At 39.4% G+C, this 26,503-nt stretch overlaps 1 protein-coding gene across 4 annotated transcripts in view; it reads left to right on the plus strand.

Moving 5' to 3' along the window:
• Positions 1-26,503, plus strand: part of cnsta (consortin, connexin sorting protein a) — an 83,506-nt gene that overhangs the window by 39,788 nt on the left and 17,215 nt on the right. For all 4 annotated transcript variants that reach the window (XM_067988631.1, XM_067988632.1, XM_067988629.1 and 1 more), the window contains 6 exons: positions 569-599; positions 3,227-3,313; positions 4,816-4,927; positions 9,301-9,322; positions 18,838-18,934; positions 25,439-26,385. In XM_067988631.1, coding sequence (XP_067844732.1) covers positions 569-599; positions 3,227-3,313; positions 4,816-4,927; positions 9,301-9,322; positions 18,838-18,934; positions 25,439-26,385 — 1,296 coding nt within the window. The remainder of the gene's footprint in view (positions 1-568; positions 600-3,226; positions 3,314-4,815; positions 4,928-9,300; positions 9,323-18,837; positions 18,935-25,438; positions 26,386-26,503) is intronic.

Genomic DNA, 26,503 nt, shown 5'->3' on the forward strand with positions numbered 1-26,503 from the left:
AAACTTTGTACTGATATTTGAGTAGCTTTGGGATTAGTCAAGTTACTTTCTTAAATCTAGCTGGGCGAAAGTTTCAATATTCGAATTATGAAATTGGTAATCTTTTTAATTAAGTGATAATGATGGGGTATGATTATCTGAAATACCCTGATAGCTGCACTGATAAACAGCATTTCAATTATATTAATTATATGCTGCACTATTTGTGATAAGTTAACTTATTAATTGGAGCCAACTAGTTATTCACTGAGTAAGAACTAACTAAATAGTAGATAGTAAAAATCAATAAGCAGACCAAACCTCCATAGATTGAGTTTTTATGCAGATGTATTTTTAGATGCTTTTCTCTGTTGTAAGGAGCGCAGTTTCAATCTATTTCATCTTTCTACAGTGTTAAATAACAGTGCTGTGAAGTGGCATCAAAACAAATTCATAGTGTAACTTTGTATAATCAATTTTCATGTTTTGTTCTATCATACAGCTAGCTACAGTTAAATGCTAACTGTACAGCATAGTACATTTGGCGGTCTGACTCTGGCATCATTGATTATTATTTTCTCATTTTCAGATCGCAGAAATCTATTTTGATGAAGAGGAATGTATCCTTTCGTGTTTCCACTGTAAGAAAATGTTTAAACTCTTACAAATGAAGTTTGTCCTCTCTTTTCCTTTCTCCTCCCCTCTCTGTTAATTTTTCTCTCTTTGAAGGTCATCACTCCTTGTACATGTGGATTGGTTTCAGTTACCCTCTGATACCTAATCCAATTGGCCATTTGTGTGAATCTAGATCTTAAGTATTGCAGGACACCAATGGGGGTCATCACAGGTGAGCCCTATCCTTTCTTCACTCAATGTCCTTATATGTACACTTTCAGTAAGGGTCACTGCATAATGATCAGGAGTGGGAAGCCAAATTGATTATCCTCTCTCCAACATGTAGCTGCTGAGGCCAAATGACGCCCAAGCTTACCTGAACGGAGCAGGCCTGCAGGGTTTCTCTCAAAGCCTAATCACCTACCCTTGGCCTTCCATGGCACCACCATCAGAGTCCCCACCGTCAGCATCCTGGGCATCACTGAAGCTGAACTGCACCAGCCATATCCACACCCTGGCTTGAGCAGGACCAAGGCTAAGTACTCTGTGTGATGAGTGATTCACCTCACAGCCTCGGCACCATCTAAGATTGAGGACTCATGAAGCTCAGCACCATCTAGGGCAAAGCAGTGGACAAAGGCTGGGTAATGAGATTAAGATTGAAAAATAAACAATAGCAATATAAATTCTGGGTTCTTTGCTACGAGACACAATACCATGAGAGGTATCTGGAGAATTGATGGATAGCTCACTGAATCCAAGTCTTAATAAGCTGGCTGGAGTCTTGGCAAAATTGGGTGAACTGAGAATGAATAGGACCTTAATTTAGGAAAAATGTTTCTTGTGTTGCACCCTGTAACCTAGAGCCCTTAGTTTACAATTGTACCTTTTTCTCCTTTATGAAGAAAGATAGATTTGCATTTATATAGTGCCTTTCACGACCTCAGGACGTCCCAAAGAGCTTTACAGCCAATGAAATACTTTTTTTTTAAGTTAGTCACTGTGGTGTAGGAAATTGCCTTGCAGTCTCATTGCCTTGCATTTGTCCACATGAAATACCATTTACAATTAATTGGCTCACCTTACCAACCTAGCCACATCCCTTTGTATTTGGATTGCTTCTTCCCTATTGATTGAAGAATTGCCCCCCCTCCCCCAAATCACCACCACCAATTTGGTGTCATCTACAAACTTTCTTTCCTTTCTCCAGCTCTGAATCGTTTGCATACACTGTAAGCCCCAGCTCCAGCACTTGTGATGCTCCGTTAGTGAGCTCCTTGCCATGTCAACATAGTTCCGCTCACAACCACATTTTGCTTTCTCTAGTTTAGCTTATTTTCAGACCACTTTAGAAGCTTGCTTCTTCTATTCCTTACCTTGTGGTATAACCATTTCTGTAGCAAAAGGTTGCTGAAATTGAAATACATCCTATCCATAGAATTTTCATTGTCCACTAGGTCAATCATTTGCTTGAAGAGCTCCAGTAAATTGGTCAGGCATAAATCTACACTGATTTTCACTCATCATTTCATATCAAGCTGGTATTTTTTTATCCCTTCTCTCAGGTTACCTTTTAATACTTTACCTGCAATGGAGGTTCAGCTCATCAGCCTATAATTTTGTTGGTCATTCTTATGCCCCTTTTTTGACATTGGTAGTAGCTTAGCTACTATTAAATCCAAAGATACTGCTTCCATTTCTAATGATTTCCTAAAGATGGTGACAAGGATATGACCAGATTTGCTAGCTACTTCTTCAGTTGAAGTGCTGGCACCAGCCCAGATGGTTGAAGTCTATCTGGGCTTGGTGCCTTGTCTTCCTCTAACTTGCTTGGTCTATGAATGACCATCTTGTCTGAAATTTCTGTTTGTTTTTCTTACTCTGTTTCTGAACACAAAAAATAATTCATTTAGTATATTTGCTATTGGTCACTTGATATAATTTGGGATCTTACGGTGACCTCAACATTCCTTTTTCGATTACTTCTGAAAATTCCGAAATAGAGTTTGTGCCAGAGATTCTCTTGACTTCACAGCAGTGGTTTTCATTGAGACAATGAATGGTTTGGTATTGAAAGAATCATGGAAATTGCAACTATTCAGGCCATCCATTTGTGCTATTCCTAGCTCTTTAACGGGAGTTAACTACTCTTTTTCCCCTTTTCCTACATTCATTCATATTCTTCTCCAGAGACTTGGCCAATATCCTTTTAATTGATATTTATAGTCTCAATTGCTAGTTGTGGTAAAGCATTCCATATTCTGATGAGCCTTTGTGTGGGAAAAATATTTTCTTTTATTAAAAAGTGCATTGAAGGCTGGATTTTGTGATTCAGAACACTTAGTTGTTCCAGGTGTAATGTCTGATTTCTGTTTTCCTAATATTTCTACAGAATTTATTTTCCTTTACATTTGCTGTAACATCAGGACAGAAATATTGTTTATATAATCCTACTTTGGAAATCCCTGGAAAAAAAATAAATGAAGTATTTGTGGTAACATGTTGGAATTCCTCACACATATTAGGTGGAATTTGTTCTATTAAAGTTGTATGTGCTATACTATTAACATTTGAGTATTTGAGTCGGTATGATGCATGATCAATAAGTGATTTTCCTTTACGCTACACCTAGACGAGAAAGCAATACAGTTTATTCAGCTGGAAAAGCTGTATCATCAAAAATTGCTGGCGAATCTTGCTACTATTCAGGAGCACTGGGGTATGTACGGAATACATCCAAAATGAACACCAATAATTAACTGTAAGCTTTAAATGTTCTTTTGTGTTTCTGGTCCAAAAATCTACCAACTACAATTCACTGAAAGTTCTGTATTTTTAAATTTGGGCCTAAGTTAGGCTAAGGCACAGCAACTTTTTTTTACGTTTTCAGATTAATTTTTTAAAACCTTATTGTCTTTTATTTAAGAGGTTTCAGTAATGCTATCCCAACTGACTGTGGGCAGAGCTGTAGCTGAAAGATTCTCTTGCCTTCCCCACTGCAAAACTTGGAATAATGTTGCGGAAGCAGCAAGTAGCCGTTTTACTTGTTATGAACTGAGGTGGGAGGGAAGGATGAAAAACTGGGCTTTATGTAGCAAAATTGCAATGAGGTATTAAAAATATCAGCACCTATATACATAACATAATTCAAAAGCAGGAAACTACTCAACAAATTGTGTCAGCTTTAATGGGATTGTAATATTTAGAGGTTCCGGATAAAACTGCACTATTTTAAGGTATTATTAATCAGGACTTTCCAATGCAGTTTCATAATTTTGTCCTTGCACAGACAAGGACAGTTGAAATCAGCAGCAAAAAAAAAATCAATTCTTATTTTCCTATAGAGTTTTGATCTTCCGTACAAACCTACAACCATGCTTGCTTCATATTTTTCTTATCTTTTCCATCTTCGATGCCAAGTGCTTTGAGACTTCATCTATGGGAGGAGTACTTTATGAATGGAAATAGTTGTTAGGGAATGCATTAATGGGTGTACAGTCCTGAATTGAAAATAGTTTTGATGAAAAGCATAGCAAAGCCACTAGGTTTTCTTTGTTTTGGTTTATCCCAAATCAAGAGCAATTTGGGATGGTTATACTCTGACTCCATTCTGCAGAATTCATAGCCTCTCTGGTTTGCAAAAAGTACATTATAACTTGGGAATTTGATTCTAGTGACCCCCAGTGTCTGTGGTGAGATAAACCCAGCTATTTGTTTTCTGATTTTCATGTGAGATTTTATAGTACCAGTCCATGGTGACTCCTCAGTTTTGTTGCTGATCACTGTCATCTTGCAGTTTCTACTATCATGACTCACTCATCACCCTTGTCCCACAATTTGAGGTCAAACAGTGAATTGCTGTTGACAGGTAATTGCATACCATTTAGTGAGGTGAGAGAAGAGAGTGAGAAACGATTGAACATGGGTGAACCAATGACTTAATCATTGCAAGACTATGTGTGCATGTCTTCTGACATTTCATGCAAAAAAGCACTCATTCGATGCACATGTTCAACAAAATCTAAATGCTGTGATAATGAAGGAGGGACACATGGGACTGAAGTACCACCAGAGCATGATCTGGCAGGCTGATGAATTTGATTCCCACTTCAGTATATTCCCATTAAACCCTTATGGATGATTTTGATGGCCAAGGCTTTGAAACATTAATTTTATTGGGAAGTGCCGCTGTACGGCTGACCTTTTTTTTTCGTCTTTCAGAAGTGAAACAGAAGGCAGCAATAACAGGGAAGAGTTCAGAAGGGAGGTCTGTTAAAGCTTTAGATAATGACAAAATAGAAAAGCTCACAGAACTATGCGCATCACACTGCAGGTAGGTTCACTATTTGTGATATATTATCACATCGTGTACATTTAATGTATTAAAATATTTCAACTGTGTAATTTTGTAACTTTCACTATTGCCTATTTCTGGAAATTGGCATGGTCTAAACAGTTAACTCGGGACTGTGATGTTTTAATTACATGCACAAAGCCAAACCAAGAGAAGTTTTTCAGCCATGATTATGATTCCTATCCTTAAATCTGATCACATCAGAAATAGTCCTATTGGCCTCATTGATTCAGTTCCAGCAAAATTGTTCTAAGCTATGAGAACTAAAAGAGGCAGGTCTATGATATATGCTGAATGATGACTTATTACCACTTGCCAAAACTGATCTTTGTAGTCTTGTTCCTGTCACATATACTCCTTTTATGATCCTTTCAGCAATATTGCAACTCTAACGTTGATAAGGAAAGTAAAACACTTGTATTTTTTAATATTGCTAAAAATGAGCATTGCTGGTAATCTGAAATTTTAAAAAAATGAAAAATGCTGGAAATTAATGAGAAAAGATGTGTTAACATTTTAGATAGAGCACTTTCATCAAAACTTACCCAAAATGTTAACCTTTCTTTTCTCTTTTCGGAGATCTGTGATCTGGAGCTCGGTTGCAATGTATAGTTGCTAACTTGGGCTGTCCCTTTTAAGTTTACTGCTCTAGCACTATCTGCGAGAAATCCTGTAATTGTAGCTTTAAATTCTTGCGATAAATTACAGTTCAGTTACTTGTAAATTTCAGGCTCCAGGTCTGAAGAACCCAGGGTGAAATATCTATTTTTCTTCCACTTTTTTGATTGTTTTGCATCTGTAACAAAGTGTGACAGATGTGCACTAAAAGCAAGGCTTTTTTTAAAAAAATACTGGTGAATCTGCCGTGGCACTTCTCATGGTAGATCAGAGTACACAGTATTCTATAAGGATAAGAGCATGATGTCAGATAAAAAAACTATTATTCTGCAGCTAAAATGGGCTACAAAATCTTACTGATAAGTAAACACTGGTGTGTTCATACACAGGTAAATTAAAAGGCAGATATTGTGGTTCTGTTATTTTCTGGTGCTGGAGAGTTTATATATCCCAAAAGACAGCCTGTGATCATTTTGTTTTTTCAAGTGTGGCAGGGGTTGGGAGGTGTAAAACAATAGCACTTGAATGTTAGATTTCATTTTCTTCTAAATAACCAAACTTGTTATGTAAATTGCCATGGCACAAATTCTACTCTGTACCCCATATGTTTGTCAGTGTATGGAATGCAGAAAATGTGTGTTACACCCAACATATTTGGTGCATCTAACTTGCTTGTTGACCCTCTGGTCCAGAGGATAGGAGAGGTTTTTACACAGATATAGCTTATGAAATGTATCTATTAATTTTTCTCCCACTCTACACCAGGGACACTGAGTTGTAGTGCCTTTACCACTGCTGCAGCATAGGCCATGGATTATAGTCAAGGACTGTATGGCTTAGTATTTTGTGCTTTTATCTACTGTGCTACTGATGAAGCTTGTTTTGCAGTGTCAAAAACTTGAGAGCAGTTATTTGAGATCTCTTTGTACAGTATTCAATTTGCTTTTTTTTTTATTCGTTCATGGGATGTGGGCGTCCCTGGCAAGGCCAGCATTTATTGCCCATCCCTAATTGCCCTTGAGAAGGTGGTGGTGAGCCGCCGCTTTGAACTGCTGCAGTCCGGTTATGCCGTTTCTCACCGAGTGAGCTGTGACTATCAGTTTTGCATAAATCGAGTAAATTAAAATGAATTGGAAACTCACATTCAGTGAAATTATTTCTAAGGTAACTTGTGCTGAGACCTATTAAACCAATTGTGCAATGCATATGAATTGGGGAAAAAAAGTTATAGACCAAGTGCACTACACAGTTTATATCAGTACAGGTGGTTTTGGTCTTGTATTATTGAAAACTATGCAGTGAAGGTCATGTAAGTTCTTGTTGCCTGTGTCGGATGTTGGCAACAGCTGAAGTACCATGTCTAAGAAATAGACTCACACCACTTCGTCTTAACATTGGCTGCACAATAGCTTTAGCTGATACAAAGTGAATTTTAATAAGTTCCCAGGTAGTCCATTTTAAATCTCTCATGTTAGCAGCAAACCAACTGTGTGGCTATTTAACAACACATTTTTTTCTGGCACTTAGATGCAGGTGGAAGTGATTTGCATGTGCAAGGTTGAAGTTTTTGCTAGCCAGAGAATGAGGTCAGGAGTCTAACTCAAAATTGCTAGTAACTCTATACTGTTACCCGTAGTATAATGACACCTTTCCTGTCCTGGAGTTGAATTAACTCCCAGAGAGGTGGTCACTAACCCATAGTGCATCAATGATTGTGTTATTTCAACAGTGTGTGCTAAATTGAATCTGTACTTTTGAAGGGTTCATTGTGCCAATTCCTTTGCCCACTGAACTTGCCCTTTAAACAAATATTCAAGCAATATATAGAAGTAGACAAAACAAATATTCCTTGTAAAGCTTGATTTATAATGAGGTATTGAGAGTGAGACTCTTAATTTCAACAGTTATTCTTGTGATATCCAATACTTTTTAACCACTGTGTAACAAAAAAATGTCTTTTTATGTTTGAGACTGTCAGCCATATTGGTATTGGTTTCTTTAAAAATAGATATGGCCCAAATGTTAAATAATATTGACATCATTGTCTTGTTTTTGTATTAGATATTTACTAGAAGCCTTCAGCAGTCTGGGACTTGACCACTAATCATTCCTTTCACCAGCCAAGATATTGGCTGTTTTCTGTTCCTTAGGTTTACCTCAGTGCATTTCTTCCATCTGTTGCCTTGACTTTTACAGAAAAGACAGGATGAGTCAGCATGAGGTTTAGAAGCAATGTAGAGGAGGACAAAAATGGAATCAAAAACATGAATAAAGAAGCATGAATGACAAGCTATAAAAAGAAGAATGGAAAACAAAAGAGCAAAGCAAGGATAGTGAGAAGAGCACATTTAATTAAAGTGGAAATTGAAATAAAAAGGTAGAAAGCTTAGGTGAAAGAAAGAATTCCAAGATACAAATCCAAAGGCAGGTAAAACACGTGCAAAAACGATAGGTTAAGAAAGTGGGGGAAAAAAAGGGGGGAAAAGTTATATTTTCAAAGCTTTGAATCGATACTTAGACAGCAGTGTTTGTAATTCGTACACTGGAAGCTGTGACACTAAACATATAATGTTGGTTTCATTGTCAGTAATAAAACTTGTACATGGGAGCAAATAGTCCTAATCATACTTAACTCCCTGTTCCCGTTTCTCTTCATCCACCTATCCAATCTAATCTTGAATGTTGACATAGTTTCTGCCTCAACAACTAGTCCTGGAAGTAAATTCCACAGCCTCACAACTGTGTAAAGAAGTTTCTCCTGTCCTCTGTTCTAAATCTCTTGCATTCAATGTTTTACCAGTGGCCCCTAGACTGGAAACAGTCTGCTTCTATGTATCCTTTCATGACTTTAAACACTTATAACCATATCGCCATGTAATCTGCATTGTTCTAATGAAAAAAGACCCTACATTTCAAGTCTGTCTTCGTACTTGTATTTCCTCATACCAGGAGCATCATAGTGAAACTGCATTGTTCCTTCTCAAGTCTCAATATCCTTCCCATAGTGTGTAGCCCAATCCTGCACACAGTACTCTAACTAGGGTATTACTAAGATTTTATATAGGCTGATCATTGTTTCTTGACCTTCATATTCTATACCTCCTGAAATAACACCTAGAATTGCATTTGCTTTTTTTTATGGCCTTATCAACCTGAGCTTTAATGTCTTGTGAACCTGTACCCCCAAATCCCTCTGCTCTTCCACGGCACTGAGCCTACTTCCATTCAGAGTATAATTACTACCAAAATGTATCACCTCACACTGACATTGAATTCCATCTGCTACTTTTTAACCTATTCTCCGTCTTATCAGTATCCCTTTGCAGCTTCCCTTGGTCTTCTAAAGAATTAACTGTGCCTCCTATTTTGGTGGTATCCGCAAATTTCAACACCATTCCCCCTGGTCTATATCCAAATCATTGTAATAAAACTTGTTGCCAATTGTACTGTAGTCTTAAAGTGTCATGAGTGCCAATTTATCTGTTTCCAGTACAGCAAATGCATTAATTGAAGCACTTCTGTCAAGTTGTACTACAATAAGCACGACACATGTTGCTGTAACCTGCATCATATTGGGCAAGTGATTGCATTCAGTGTTTTGAAAAGTGCTGACAAGGATCTAATATTAGTATGCAGATGCCTGGTTTAACTTGTGTTTTAATGCAGTCAAATTTTGCTTGTGAAATTTCCTGTTAACAATCAATGTTTATGGAGTATTTTCTTTATTGTTTCAGGCCAAATGTGCCAGTAGACAAGGTAAGAAATTTTTGAAAAATGTGCTAAGTTATTACACACAACTTTGGGACCTATGAAACAGCATTTTACAGATTGTTTTTTAGGCTGGCTACTTGAATCGCTTGATCATATATTAATATTATGGTTCATGACATCTAGTATTTCAAACTAATATGTAGTGGTTTTTAGTCCTGTACAGTTTTTGTTTGGTAGAAATGAGTTTAATTTTTCTTAAAGGATATATTAAAGGGCTACACACATCACACTGCAAGGATGTTTTCATTAATTCAGAGGCAGTGAAAACTTGAAACAGAGTGTCGTATGTCAGTGCACATTCTTTTGTTTTGTTGAGGTCTGTTAATTTATAAGCTAATTACTGTATCGTATTGACTATCGTAAATAATATAAAGGCTGTAGTTTGTATGAATTTGTGAATTTGTCCTCAACTTCAAATCCTCCATAGCCTTGCCCACCTTACCTCAGCGATTTCCTTCAGCCGTGCATCCCTGCGTACACTCTCCGCTCGTCTGACACAGGCCTACTCCTTGTTCTCTGCTCCTCCGTCAGTGGCCATACCATTGGCCATTGTGCTCCTCTTCCCCTTACATTTCCACCTTGTCACCCCCCTCCCTGCTTTCAAAAGCCTCCCTAAGACTCTTGAACTGTGCTTTTGTCCCTTTCCTCCATCTTCTCTTCCTTATCCTTCTCATTCTGGTGTCCGTTTGTCCACCACATTGTAAAGTGCTTTGTATCATCTGGCTGCATCTGAAGGATACTGTAGCAATGCAAAAGATGTTAGACTCCATTTTTTCATCATTTGGGAGAAAATATACACTGTCACCTGATGCTATGTAATCTGTTTAATTTATTCAGTGGACATTATTGGGCCAGGTTTTGAGAAATTTCAAGATTTTGACCTGAATACAATCCAGATTGATTAGTTACTCTGGCTCTATTTCATAGTTTTGACTGATGTAAACATCACATCGGGGCAAGTTGAAGTGTTGGCATTGAACCTACAATGCAGCTCTAATGTAATACAAATTATTTTGTGCCGTCTGGGTCTTGGATGTTTGAATGCTGTGAATTGTTGCGTGCACTTAGGAACAAAGGAACATAGGATCAGGATTACACTATTCAGCCCCTCAAGCCTGTTCTATTAGATTGTGGCTGATAATGTAGTTCAACTCCACTTACCCTACTTTTCTCCATATCCCTTGATACACTTGCCTAACAAAAATCAATCGATCTCCATCGTCAAAATTTCAGTTGACCCAGCATCCACTGGCTTTTGAGGGAGAGAGTTCCAGATTTCCACTATCCTTTGTGGGAAAAAAAATACTTCCTCATCTTATGCCTAACTGGCCTAACTCTAATTTTAAGATTATATCCTCTTGTCCTGGATTCCTCCACCAGAGGAATTAGATTCTCTGTATCTACCCTATCGAATTCCCGATCAATTTAAATACTTTGATTAGATCACTCCTGAGCCATCTAAACTCAATGGAATATAAAGCAGGTTTATACAGTCTGTCCTCATTATTTAAACCTTTAAGCCCTGGTATAATTCTGGTGAATCTGTGCTACACCCACTACATCTTTCCTATGGTTTGGTGCCCAAAACTGATCTCAATACTCCAGATGGGGTGTGACCCAGGCTCTGTACAACTGAAGCATCACTTCCTCACTTGTGAATTCCAACCCCCTTGAGATAACGGCCAACATTCCATTAGCCTTTTTGATTACTTTTTGTACACGTGCACTAGCTTTTAGTGATTTGTGTACATGGACATCTAAATCCCTTTGCTCCTCCACATATCCTGGGGGGGGGGGTGGAATATTGGATAAGGCCTATTATTGGGCACGGGTAGCGCAATCCGCTATTAACCTTCTCCCATTGGCCCCTGAGCAGGCAGGACGAGAACTTTGTCTGACCTCAGTACTGACCTTCTAGCTGCGTTAAAAGCTGGGCCTTGCACGTCGATTCAAATAAATGCACATTTTCCATCAGGAGGGGTAGCCCCAATATCTTAAAATCTCCCAATGTCGCTTAAAATCTCTTAAAGGTAGCCGGTACCTGTTACTTGCTAAAAAATAACAGTCTGCTATCTGCATGGAGTCTGAACGGAGATCAGATATTGCACATGTAAAGCAATGATGCAGGTCCCATCAGTATGTTTACAACTGATGAGTTATGTTAAAACATTGAATAAAGATTGTACACTGCTAAATCCCACATCCTCCAATCTGCGTGCCAGACCTCACCAAACTTCCGATCTGAGTTTGTATCAGGCCTGCGAGAGTGCATGCAACAAGGTTCTCTGCTGATGCACTAGAGGTCTTGGTGCAAGAGGTGGACAGAAGGAGGGCCATCCTATATCTGCGAGGATAAGGGGGGGTGGTGGCGGAGAAGAGGCCCTCCAGACATATGGCCAAAAGGCAGGGGGGACGAAGTCAATGCCAGCCGCACCGCACCATGAACATGAATGCAGTGCAGGAAGAAGTTCAGTGCTTTGACACGAGTGGTCAAGGTGAGTGAGATCAACTGTCAAGTGGCGTCTCCTACCAACTGCACCACGAGCTGCATCCACTGCTCCATGCACTACACCCATCACCCACATGCCAACAAACTCTTTCCATTGGTACTTAATTCTTCCAATCAGATGCTTCCTCTCACCCTCACACATTACCACTGTTGCAAGCCGTCAATTCACAGGCGACACACAGGCAGCTATTCAACCATGACAGGCACATCACCCAGACACACGTTCTGCTTTCTTGCAGAAGAAGGTGGCGCATAACAGGAGGCAGCAAGTGGCAGTGGCATTTAGCCCCTCGAGTCTGTCCCACCATTCCATGAGATCATGCTGGACTTGTGACCTATCTCTATATACCCGCCTTAGCCCCATATCCCTTAATACCCTTGGTTCTCAGAAATCTATCAACCTCTGATTTTGAATTCACAATTTGAGCTAGCATCACCTGCAGTTTGCAGAAGAACGTTCCAAACGTCCCACCCTTTGCGTGTGGAAGCGTTTCCTAACTTCACTCCTGCAAGTCCTGGCTCTAAATATTAGGCTATGTCCCCCAGTCCTAGTATTCAAGTACAGGAGACCTCCAAAAACAGTTACAAATGTATCAGCAGCCAGAAGCAATAATCCAGCCACTAACCTACTAACCTATAAATCTTGTATGGTCCCTTTAAATAGAGCTGGTGGGGGGTCCTCCAGGCACTCTAAGACACATTTTAGTTGGTCGTGGTTAAGACTCTGCGTTGAGTTGAGCGTTAAGTGCCAAAATGGTGTCTATCACTTTAACACAGAAATGTAGAAAATAGGAGCAAGAGTAGGCCATTTGGCCCTTCGGGCCTGCTCCGCCATTCAAAATGATCATGGCCTGATTGTCCAACTCAGTACCCTGTTCCCGCTTTTTCCCCATATTCCTTGATCCCTTTAGCATTAAGAAATATATCTGTCTCCTTCTTGAATACATCTAATGACTTGGCCTCCACTGTCTTCTGTGGTAGAGAATTCCACAGGTTCATCACCTTCTGAGTGAAGAAATTTCTCCTCATCTCGGTTCTAAATGGCATACCCCGTATCCTGAGACTGTGACCCCTGGTTCTGGACTCCCCAGCCATCGGGAACATCCTCCCTGCATCTAGTCTGTCTAGTCCTGTTAGAATTTTATATGTTTCGATGAGATCACCTCTCATTCTTCTAAACTCTAGTGAATATAGGCCTAAGTTTCTCCCCTTGTCTCATTTTTAGGTTCCTTTGTATCGCTTGATTTTGTCCCCTTCCTCCACTGTGAAAATGAATACCAAGTTCTCATTTGACAAGGCTTCCATTTCCGTATTTTCCATTATAGTCTTGCCTGCATTTGTCTTAAACGGGCATACATTCCCCTTTACCACTCTCTTTCTCAATATATTTATAAAAACTTTTACTGTAAGCTTTAATATGCCCCTTGCAAGTTTTTTTTTCATATTCCCCTTTTGCATCTCATTACTTTCTTTGCATCCCTTTGTTGCTTTTTATAGCTCTCCCAATCTGCTGGATTTCCACTTGCAATTATGTAAGCATTTTCTTTTAGCTTGATACTGTCTTTTACCTCATCTGTTGACCATGGTTGCTTGACCACACAAGTGGAGCTTTGCCTTTAAGGGCTATGTACTTGTTCTGTATCATAACAAATACTTCTTTGAATATACTTGCTTTGCTTATGCTGAACAGTTTTTGTTGTATGGAGTGCCTCACTCCCAGCCTGACCCCTTTTGGACTGCGATGAGTCTGTGTACGTGCACAGTTCCTGTATCTACCTATAGTCAGCTTGATGCAGCTGGTAGCACTCTTGCTTCTGAGTCAAAGGTTGTAGGCTCAAACATCAGGACTTGAGGGCATAATCTAGGTTGACACTCCAGTGTAGCAATTAGGAAGTGCTGCATTGTTAGAGGTGTGCTGTCTTTCTGAGAAGATATTTAAATCAAGGTCTGTTCTTCCTTTACTAGTGGTTCAGGTAAACGTTAAAGGTCCCTTGGCACTATTTAAAGACAAGCAGGGCGTCCTCCGTGTGTCTGGATAACATTTGTCCCTCAGTCAACATAACCAAAAATGATGAACTGGTCATTTTTTTTTGTTAGTTTTGGAATCTTGATATGTACAAAATAACTGCTGTCTTTTTTGCAAATCATCGCATTCCAAAAGTAAATTGTGTATGTGAAGCACATTTCTGAGAGAAATGATGGCGTCTATATAAATGCAAGTTTTTGTTTTTCTTTACCTGGTCAACTCAGCATGCTGATGTCTCTATTCAGAGCTTCACTCTGAACTTGTAGAGTTAAGAATTCAAAGAAGGAGATGAACTTATTTTCCATCAGGATATTTTTTGGTGTCTTACTTCACTGGAATGTTCCTCCATTTGTCACTTTCCACTTCTATATCAATAAACTTTTAATCTAGTGCAAAATTATAACACTGCATGTTTTAAACAAATCTTGAGCTAAATGTAATTTGAGAAGTTTTTCATTAAATGTTTTTGTATGGGTTAATTGCATTATATGAGTTACGTTATTCACAATTGTTTTGCTAAAATTTGAGGTTTTCTAATGCTATCCCTGGTTGAATGCATGGTTAAGTGATCTGCTTCCAGGCTGCCTTCTATTCTATTGTGTAACTCCACCCTAGGAAGTGCATAAGTGCAGGCTGGGATAACATTTATGTCTATCTATTTATCTATCAATCTGTCTAGCCTTCCTTGCTGTGAGTAGATAGTTATTATCTGCTTCGTACCATTCTCTGATGACTTGGTTGAGGCTGGGAATAGCTATCCCGATAGTGAACTTAGTCTCACTATTGCGCACAAACTTACTAAACATTTTGTTCAGGCAAGGTCATTTAGAATATACAAAGTAAACTAGGATGTAACAGGATTATATTCTTTTCAGCATAGAATGAAGCCAACTTGTTCTAAAATAAAAAGGAACATTATCCGTTTAATAAAACAAATGTAGCAATACAATAAATATTTATACAGTGGTTATGGTCTGAAATATTGTGATACTGTCATTTTTATACTGTTTGTGCATCATGCACTATTAATAGATTCACACATCATATTGTATCATAACTGAACAACCCAAATAAATTAAATCCTGCCCTACTCCACATCTAATTTACAGATTGGTTTCTTGGCTTTTTTTCATCACATGGATCCAATCCTATTTGGTGTTGCTCCTTTTCCTCATTCTCAGCCAGACAGCACAATGCTGACTAGGTCACATAGCCAGCTCATTGGAGGAAAACAAAGCAAATTAATGTACAAATGAATGCTGCACTTCTACAGCTCATGTACTCAATAACAACAGCTTTCATTTATATAGCGCCTTTTACGTAAGAGAACATCCCAAGGCACTTCACATGAGAATTATCAGACAAAATTTGACACCGAGCCACTTGAGATGTTAGGACAGGTGACCAAAAGCTTGATCGAAGAGCTAGATATTAAGGAGCGTCTTAAAAGAGGAGAGAGAGGCAGAAAGATTTAGGGAGGGAATTCCATAGCTTAGAGCCTAGACAGCTGAAGGCATGATTGCCAGTGGTGGGGCGAAGGAAGGCCAGAATTGGAGGATCGCAAAGCTCTTGGAGGGTTGTAGGACTGGATAAGGTTACAAAGATAGGGAGGGACGAGGCCATGGAGGGATTTGAACACACGGATGATCATTTTAAATTCGAGGCGTTACTGGACTGGGAGCCAATATGGAACAGCGAGCACAAGGGTGATGGGTGAACAGGACTGGGTGCAAATTAGGATACGGGCAGCAAAGTTTTGGATGAGCTGAGGTTTATGGAGGGTGGGAAGATGGCCAGGAGAGCATTGGAATAGTCGAGTCTGGGGGTAACAAAAGCAAAGGTGACCTTGCTTTAAACATTACATGATGACATCAGCTTTGGTGATGTATATTTTGTGCTTTCTTATACCCATAGTTTAACAACCTGAAGTGTTTCATATATTTGTATAGGTTGTAATCTGTAACCTCCTACAACCCTCCAAGATCTCTGCGCTCCACCTCTTGTGCATTCGATTTTAATGGCTCATCATTGGTGGCCATGCCTTCAGCTACCTAGACCCTAAGCTCTGGAATTCCTTCCCTAAACCTCTCTGTCTCTCTACACCTCTCTTTAAGATGTGTTCCTTAAAACCTAGCTCTTTGGTCACCTGTCCTAACGTCTCCTTATGTGGCTTGATGTAAAATTTTGTTTGATAACACTCCTGCGAAGGGCCTTTGGGATGTTTTACTCTGTTGAAGGCACTATGTAAATGCAAGTTGTTGTTGTTTAAAAGTAGTTCAATAATACTGTTGCTGTGACTGTTGTTAGTGACGTGATGTTCATCTAAACATTTTTCTGATAAATCCCCTGCACGTTATTGAGATGAGTGGGAGGAGGAAATTGGCACTGATCTTGGGGAACAGTGCTAGGAACTTCTGACATGCCTCGGAGTGCTCTCGAGGCTGGTGAATGTGATCCTGTTTGAGGCTTCATTCTCTTGCTATTCCAGAGTGCATTTGTGGTTTCCATCCACAAGAATGGGATCGTAGTCAGCCCAAAAAATATAGGGAAATCTCACTAATGCAAGTGACTAAAGGTGATTTTTTGGGTTGTCGCAACATGCTTATTGGATGCTGTGGAGTCACATGGATTAATCAGGAAGCAACAGGAAGGATTTTGCTTGAATGAAGAATGTGTAGGACAGCTTTCTGCCTTAAGAGATTGCAGAACATCATAAGACTCATAGGAAACCCACTTATATTGTTCTCATTGACATTCAAAAAGTTGTTGACCTAGTTCCTCGTACGACCCTCATGAAGAAGCTGTGGGCTTTAGGAGCCAAATCTTGAATTTTATCTGGGTTGTGTACTATAGCTACAAGATCTGTGTATGGATACATAAGAAACTCATTTTAGCCTATTTCTCAAAAGAGGGGTGAGGCAGCTTTGTCCATTGCCACCCATCCTATTTGATATCTTCATCAACATTGTACTGGAAGGCATCATAAGAGATGGTCTGGGAGTGTCCATTCCAGGCATCTCAAAGTATTGTATTATTGGCAAACTCAATTGGAGATCCAGTAAGTTATAATGCCATCTTCAACATTTGGGCTGAACAGTGGGATATGCTGGCAGCTGCTCCCACAAGTTTGGTATTGTGACCCTGCAAGGGATAAAGGGAATCCTGAAGGTAATGATTGGAAGATAAAAGAGACATGTGTTCCAAGTAATTTATATTGACACCTGAGGGTCCTGACGGATGCCAATTTTTAGTCAGGACATACACCTTCAGGATTGCACTGAGAAAGGTTGAAGGACTCTTTGTCCTTGTCTTTCTTCAGTAATGGCACTGTTCCAGTGTAGGTTAAGCTTGTAGGTATATAAGCAGTGTCCAAACAGCGCGCGCTTATTTGTTCGCGATCTGAGACTAATCAGTGTGGTTGTTTTTCTGGTGAGAAAGGGAAGCAGCTTCAGTGACCCGTCTTGAATTCCCTGCAGGGTATTAGCCACTCGACAGGATCCCCTCTTTGCTAAAACCCCTCATGAGGATCTGGATTAATCAGTTGATGTGTAAACCGCATATGTGGCACTTGACTCAGACATCTAGAACATTAAGGCGGCTGTCCTGTCTAGGTTGTTCCACAATGGCTCAAGGCAGGTCATCATATAGATGAGTAAACTCTGAGACTGGGGGATGACGCTGCTGGAAAGTGTTGCCTGGAGGCTGAGTCTGAGAATGCATGCTTTTATTTCAGTATTTGGTGCCTTTTGGGGTGTGGACAGGCTGCTGATGATGATGTTCCACATCTTCAATTGGGGAACCACTATTCAGTGAAGTGTGTCCCTGCTGTGGTCAGGAGTATGATGGCAATGCACTCAGATTTTTGGGTGAGTTGTGCTGCTCACCATGTCATTTATGAGGAGGTCCTGTTACCTGCTGTTCATGTATTGAAGGCTCAAACCTCCACTTGTCTGTTATCTAATCACAGGCTAGTGAGTATCCTCTTTTGCAGGAGTTACGTGGGATCTCTGGGGTTAAGATGACTCCAAGATACACAGCTGGCGATGGAGACAAATCGAAACCCATGAGCTGCAACTCACAGCTGTCCTAATAGAAGACTTCAATTTATTTTTATGTTGTTTGATTAGAGTGTTGAAACAAGTCAATCCACTGTGGCAGACTCTGTACTTTGGTATCTGAACCAGGATGGTCTGCAATACTCCAGGCCACTGTTGGTGACTGGCTAGCCAGCCTAGCTCATTAAGTGGAACTTGGCAGGGTAGATGTGTTATTGGGGCATCCCCACTTGGCTCCAGATAACTGTGCAAGCCAGTGTCCTGACAGAGTGGTCTAGTTGGACAAGTAGTGGGAAGCTTACTAATGCTCTTGTCAGGTTGGTACTTTTAGGTGGTTAAACCTCTGCAGTACCCCATGGAATACTTTTGGGTCACTAATCATTGGCTCTGCCCACCTGCATCTAAGCTCTCTGGACATCCATAAGTGGGTTATGTTCCTACGGGAAAAGAGCGTACACTCCAGACAAATAGAAGGTCTACCCAGGTGCTGACTTTTCAGTTGCTTGGTTTGGATACTCTTAAGCAAGATAATGGATTTTCATGTGTGTCAGACTCCAGCAGAGAAATGAGAAACAATTTGAGGATTTGCATGTTGGGGGAGGTGGAGCAGCTGCTGTACTGGCTGCAACTGTAGATCAAAACCTGTTGAATTGAACTGCCTAAAATGGCACCATTAGCCCCAATTTCTCACATTGAGGATTACATGGTTGAAAAGGCATTGTGCTGAATTTCTGCAGAGTGAGGTGTATTTGCCATCTGGAAACTGATACAAAGACTGGAGTATGGTTGTTTGAAATATCAGTGATCACACAAAGTCTGGTTGTTGGGTGATAAAGTTGAGAAACACTTGTTTTTAATATGAAATTAATGTGATTTCTCCTGTAAGCCTAAGTATTCTTTAATGTTTCAGATTTCTGTATTGGCAGAGCACTTCTACAAAAATGAATGTCATCTCACTTCGAAGGGAGGAGATGCTTGCAAGAAAATTACTGCAGAGTACAACTCAAGTAAGTATGCAATGATTGGAACTTTTCATGTTTGCTTAAATTACCTTTTGCTCGGTGAAGAACTGAAGGCTGTGACCAAGATCATAGAAGCGCTCCTTTGTTATTTGAATATGGTCAGTAAGAAAATTGTCTTAACTACGTTTGTTTTCAATGCCCTATGCTTAACTTTCACTGTTTTCTATAAATTGTTGAGAGTTGTCCATGTAGTCCATTATTAACACGTTGCATTGGACCTTAATAATAGATAACTATATCACAAGTCACATGCAGAAGTCACAATACTTTGTAATTGAGGATGGGCAGTTTGATTGACTACAGTTGAATCTTTCAAATTTCTGCCCCCTATTCTAACCTCCTGTATGACTGCAACTTTGTTATTGTTGTAAACTATCAGTTACATACTTTTAAAAAAAAAAAATAGTTTCTGTGATGTCCAAAGGTTACTGTGAGGTTTCACGCAGAAGTATAACACAAAAGGTTTGTTAATGGTGTTCAGCACTGGTACTGGATATTTTTAACAGGCAAAGTTAAGAAAAATCTTAGTGCAAGTATTTTAATGCGATCAGTTAACTCACTTCACTTTACCTGTGGTCTTGCTGAGCTTCCTTACGTATTACTGTATAATGGCCGATCGGCAGGATTCCCTCAGTTTGCAGTAAGTATCTCTCATTGAGAAATTAAGAACGCCGAGCTGGATTTTTAATGAGAATATAAGAAACAGGAGCAGGAGTAGGCCACACGGCCCCTTGAGCGTGCTTCACCATTCAATCAGATCGTGGCTGATCTTCAACCTCAACTCCACTTTCCTGCCCCATCCCCATATCTCTTGATTCCCTTAGAGTCCAAAAATGTATCTATCTCAGCCTTGAATATACTCAACGACGCAGCATCCACAGCCCTATAGGGTAGAGAATTCCAAAAATTCACAACACTCTCAGTGAAGAAATGCCTCCTCATCTCAGTCTTAAATGGCCGAACCCTTATCCTGTGACTATGTCCTCTAGTTCTAGAATCTCCAGCCATGGGAAACAACCTCTCACCTCTACCCTGTCACGCCCCCTCAGAATCTTATATGTTTCAATAAGATCACCTCTTATTCTTCTAAACTCCAGAGAGTGTAGGCCCATTCTACTCAACCTCTCCTCATAGGACAACCCTCTCATCCCTGGAATTAATCTAGTGAACCTTCGTTGCACCGCCTCTAAGGCAAGTATATCCTTCCTTTGATAAGGAGACCAAAACTGTACGCAGTACTCCAGGTGAGGTCTCACCAAAGCCCTTTCCAACGTACTCCAACCGCCTTGCAACAAAGGCCAATATGCCATTTGCCTTCCTAATTGCTTGCTGTACCTGCATGCTAACTTTGTGTTCCTTGTACCAGGGCACCCAAGTCTCTCTGAACATCAACATTTACTAGTTTCTCACCATTTAAAAAAATATTCTGTTTTTCTATTCTTCCTACCAAAGTGAATAACCTCACATTTCCCCACATTATAGTCCATCGGCCACCTTCTTGCCCACTCACTTAACCTGTCTATATCCCTTTGCAGACTCTTTGTGTCCTCCTCACAGCTTACTTTCCTACCTAGCTTTGTAGGAACCGAGCTTTGTAGGTACCTAGCTTAGTGGAAAGATTAATTACAATGTTTCACACAGGAAGCGGATATTGGTTGCCTGCTAAAGTGCAGTATTGCTGCAGGAGTGTGTCCTCCCTCTCAGTTATCACATGGTGCATGACATGGGAAGACTAGCATGCTAGAGAAAAATAACTTTTGTAAAAAAAAAAGAGATTTATGCCCAACAATTGGGCATTTACATAAAATGTATCTCTTGGGGTTGGGGGATGTGGGACAAGGGATTTTGAACAAATAATAATTGGTGGTCTTAAGGAACAGGTCATGGTGGGCAAACTGCGCTCGAGCCTTCACCCGTGCCGTTCTGAGGTTATTACTTACTGATGCAGAAGGACACTACAGGGTCTTCTCTCCCCTGTCACGTGAAGGACGATTGGCTGCTGTTCTGCACTGCAGCTTTACTGGGATTAGGAATTTAATGAAGTAGAAGTGGGACTTTGTATTGTACTGAATCTATTAGATATCTGCTGTTTTGAATTGTAATTACGGGATCGGAGTGTTTACGATCTGTATTGTATTATTTTGAGTTGTAATTGTGTATTTACATTGAACTGTGTGTATCCTTAAATTTTATGAAATAAAGTATATTTTGAAATAAAAAGAAGTAGAAGTGGGAGGGGAAGGATTTTGAGCCTGTCCCCCAACACTATGTGGTGCTCCATGTTGGTAGATCAACGCTCTTCACCACTGCACTATTCCTACATAACAGATTGTACATTTTTAGTTTCCCTCTTTTAAAACCAGGTACCATCATAAAAATGGTGAAAGCCTATTTTATGACTTAATTTATATTCTTGAATTTGGCCCTCTTAGTTTACATGTACATTTACATCCCTGTGCATATAATATCTCTACAGCTCTTTAAATGATTTCCACAAAGTTGTTTATCAGCCTTTTTCATGCTAACAATTTTATTTCATTGAAATTCCTAGCTATTTTTCCTCTTTTTCTGTCTGATCCACCTTCTGCAGATTGTATCCCACTTAGCTGTGATCACCTCCCCCCCGCTCCCCCCCCTCCCCCCAATAATGTGTAAATAGAATATAAAGTACTGACTTATATAATGCCTCCAAGCATATAAATAATAAGAAAAGCTCCCCATTGGCTTAGTTGTGTGTTGATTCCTACATTACTTGGTACTATAAAGCATTACCATTGTACATGTTTTACACTTTGTTTATGGATCATCTCATTAAAATATTCTGGAGTGGTGGTGCCATGCATATAAGGAGATCTGTTACTGTATCCTATGGGATTCCACATGTGTGTCATTTTTTAATCACATTTTGTGACTTATTGTTTTCAGACTTTTGCCCAAAGTAGGAGGCTATGTAAAAAGTCATGTTAAATTATATTCAATGGGGCAGAACTTGCTCCCGAAATAACGGAGGAGCTCAACAGCGCGCTCCGTTTTTAATGGCAAATCGAAGGAGCAAATTCCCTTGTTTGCACATGCGCACTAAAGCACGAAAATCGTGAACTTGTTCCTATTGGTTCGCCAGCGATTTAACAGCTGCGAATTAAAGAGCCATCATATAATCTTTGAAATCACTGAAAAAGTGCAAACAGGCTAATTTGCCCAGCTGGAAAGTAACTAATTATACCTCCAACAGGTATGCTTTAAAATACCAGGTCCAAACTAAGTTTTAAAAGCATAGTTAGTCTTGGTGACTGCGAAACAACTAAAAATTAATTTTTTTAAATGTGGAGTCTCAAATTATTCCTTATTTTAATAGTTTTTGCAAAAAAAATTTTAAATTACATTTTTTCTAACTTTTCCCTTCTGTCTCTTTAATTTAATTCAATTATTTCTTTAGCTTTTTATTAAAAAAAATTAAATTTTTTATTTACAATGACTTTCAAAATACTAACTTTAAATGAATGAAGCCTGCTTATGGGCATGACTTTTCTTCCTGACGGATTTTGTGGACGTGTCTTCTATTCTCACAGACTGTTCCATTTGCGTCAACTTACCCTGCTCAGAGGCTGAGTTGTTAGTGCACAAATTTTTTAAAAGTTCAAAATCAAGCAAGTCGATGCCACAGAGCCTGTAGTAAGTACGTTCGTTAATTTAATTCGCAGGAGCTGCAGTGAGTGTTGCCATGCCACTCTGCACAACTTATGGCCCAATGTCTTTTTTAATCCAGCATTTTTTTTGCAATGTTACTAAATTATCAAGAATCTCACAAGGGATCATTTTGGTTATGTACCATATTTCTAGGTTTGCTAAGGTGCTCGATTGCATTAAAGTATTTTTTTGTAATTTATATGTAACAGATGTTAAATATATATTGTAATTTGATACCAATGACTTATCACCTTTCCTAACACAAAAAAATCAGTAAGAGTTACTTTTTCTCTGTAGTATTTGGTCGGTCTCAGAAGACAAATGGAAGATGTGCTAGAAATTAGATGCTGGTCCTATATGATCAACTGCTTCCTTGTAGGATATATGAGAATTTATCAGGCCATATGGCCTCATTTATATTCTTTTAAGATGATTAATTACTCACCCAAATTTTTCAGTTTGAATTTTCTACATATTACTTTAGTATTCAGAATTTTGAACATTTTCCTTAGTGTACAAACTTGTAGTTATTAAGTGTCTTTTTGTTCCTTTTTTATTACAAAAGGATATTTCCTTGCTTTAAAACAGATTCCTGATTATCTTCTGACTTTTATTATCATCCACATTTTTGTCTCAATACTCTATCAAAAGTTGTATCAGCCTTTTCTATACTAGACTAGATGTCCTGTACTGTTACTCAAATTGCAAGAGAAGTGGGGTCATTTCATTACCAGCACTTGCATGCAAGAAGATCTTAATTCCAGACCTGCTCAGCAGGTTGTGATCCTACTTGTGGGGATGAGAGGAAAGGGAGAAAGTGTGAGCATGGAAGAAATCTCCTCCATTTTTTGAAAATGGTGTTGCCCGCAGCCCATCTGTTCATTTCAAGTGAGAATGCTTTTATAACAGATCTTGAGATGCTGGTGCTCTTGAACAAACCTCCTTTTGGCATGGACAAGTTTCTGTACATTTAGCTACACTTTGGCTGAATTACCTCGCTCTCTTTCTTTCTCCCCTTCACCACCATTAGAGGATTAATCATGATCTGAAGGAAAGGAGTAGAGTCTTGAAATTGTAACATGCTGACCACAAAGCCTTGATTAGTTTTCAGTCCTGTCCTCTAGTTGATGACAGCTCATTCTTCAAATTTGCTGAAGAGGTTGAATCTCCTCTCCTGGATACCCCATATCAATCAATTTGTGCCTTCCAGGCCTAGTTAATCGGACAAGCTGCCCTTTTGAAGACCATTGGCATCAGGTCACACAATTATGTTGTCCTGTAAACCTAACAGTCAGAGATTCTATAATTAAGTGAAACAGCCTTGCTCTTTGGTGCCAGATTATAGGTTGGATTGGACAACTTAACTTTTAATTCCAGTTTTCTCCTTTCCTTTCCTGGAGGTGCTGACTCTTGCTGGATTGCAGTTCCACAGGGGCCAGCAGCCTGCTTGTAACGTGGATGAAGTGTCCATTCTTCAGCTGTGAGTTACTGGATAATGATTAGGATTGGGACCCCCTGGCTGATTCGACCCAGCAATGTTGATGCAAACTGTAGGGCTTCAAAATGCTGCGTTGGTTAAGAACAACTAAATTAACAGACTGGAAATTGAATCCTGAATCTTCTGGTCTCAATTGTTCAGTACTTAAAGAAAAACAACTTGCCTGTTTTCCTCTTTCAGGTCCCACTATCCAATTTGGAGGCGGGAGCAAGATCCAAAATAATTGATATCTGTTTCTTAAAAAAAAAAACTTTCCACGGCCTTTTTGTCCCAAGGCACGGATCTGTAAGGAGTGATCTGATTGCTTCATGAATGGAACCAATGTTGCTTCATAAATTGAGCCATTCGAAGAAACTTTAAATGCTTTGGGACGTCCTGAGGTTGTGAAAGGCACTATATAAATGCAAGTTCGTTCGTTCGTTCTTTGTGGGATGGCTCAGGTCTTGCATAATATAAAAAATTTGCTGGAGGGGGCTTAAGCTAAACTGTCAATTAGGGTTATATAGTGTATTTTTATACCGTGCATCTTCAGGTGAACACAGGGTCTCCAGGAGATGATAGCTAATCTATTTCATATAATGTGCTTGGGGATATTAGATGTATTACTTCAGATACTGATATGGCCCCATAGCTCAAAATAATGGAGTGGTTCCTTGAAAAGCAGGAAACTTGAAATAGTGGATCGTGAAATAGGGAGATAAAAGGGAGGAAGAGATTCTAAACAACTCTTACTAGATAGCAGATTTAAAGAAAGTTTTCATAATACCTAGATGTGGACCATTCTTTATGCACCAATTAATCTTAAACATTGAATTTGAATTATTTTCTCATTGAGCATTTGAGCAAATATTTTGCTGTTTTTTAATAAATATGAATTTGCTCTTAGTTTCTGTTTTGAAATGGTAAGTGCTGATCTTGCAATTCTACCTGAATAGAACTCTGGAACTTGATTGTTCCATTAAAGGTTCTTAAAGTTGAGTAAAATCTGCCTGTTTTCATCTAATTGATTGTAGGTTTTTGGTGAGCCAAGTTCACTGTGACTAGGTAATTGTCAGTAAATGTACAAAGGCCTTGGTGATCATGTGACTGTATGCCTGCCTGAGCCTGAATGGATAATGTATAAAAATCCATTAAAATTTAATGTCACTTATGCCTGCTTATTGAGTGGAACAGAGCCAGGATCGGCAGATGGAGTTTCACTCGGCAATGAAGATCCAAAGTCGAAGCATATCAATTTTTAAAGGGCTCTGCAGCAAATATCTTAAATCGCTAACGAAAAGTGTGTTCCTCTGCTCTGTTTTTAGGTTTTATGGACCAGCTTCTAGCTGCACCAAGAGTGCAAGGTGCGAAATGTGATCATGCATCATTGGAAGTCATCAAGGGCAGAAAAAAGGACCCTACTGAATCTGTACAGATTGCAGTAACAGTGGATACAGGCTGTGAGGGAGAGTCTGCACTGTATGCTGCTGAATCATCGCTGGAGGGACAAATAGAGGCAGCAAGAGCAAAGGGCAGGGTGCACTTTGATGTCGAGACAGAATATTTGAATTCTGAAAACACTGTAACAGATAAAAGCTGCTTTCAGCCACATGCCACAACGCCTTGCAAGGATATGCTGACTGCTGCAAAAACAATTGAGACAGAGGGTTTCTCTGGTGAGACAGAAGTTGTTATAAACACTACTCAGTTCTTTCATGCAGAGGAAACCGAAAACCTACATCATGATTTGAAATTTGTTGGCAAAACTTCTGAGGAAAATGTGCAAACAAACTTGTTGAAATGTAGCAAAACTGTACAATTCATTACAAAAGGCAAAGCTGTGCCCAAACAAAGCAATCATGCATTACAAAAACATGTTAAAAGTGATTGCAATGATGGTGTAAATAAGGAGGCCACATCTAGACTGAATACAGGTCATTCAGAAGGAAGTATGAGGATAGATGACCAAACAACAAAACAAAGCCAAATAGATCTTTTGAATGAAATAAGTGAAGACTGTGAACAAATGGCAGAAACAGTAGGTTCAGAAGTGGAGGAGGAAATACAGTGCAGCGCCGAGTTTAATGAGAATCCGATTTCACATGAAGTTTCGGAGAAACAGGAGGAAGATGAGAATGTGGAAGCACTCTCCAGCTGTATACGGGACATTGTCTCATCCGGTCAGAAGAATGATACTGATGAGTTAGCAATGCAATTGAGTGAAAGTTCACTTTCCTTGGATGAACTTGCAAAAAGGATACAGATAGAAGAGGTAATATTTATTTTGAACTATTCAAAGAATCAACTTTTGATTTCATTTATGATCAGATGGTAGTAATGAAATGTTTTCCATATTTTGTACCCAAACTCAAAATCAAAGCCACGTGGAG

Source organism: Heptranchias perlo, chromosome 8, assembly GCF_035084215.1.
Source record: "Heptranchias perlo isolate sHepPer1 chromosome 8, sHepPer1.hap1, whole genome shotgun sequence".
NCBI lineage: Eukaryota > Metazoa > Chordata > Chondrichthyes > Hexanchiformes > Hexanchidae > Heptranchias > Heptranchias perlo.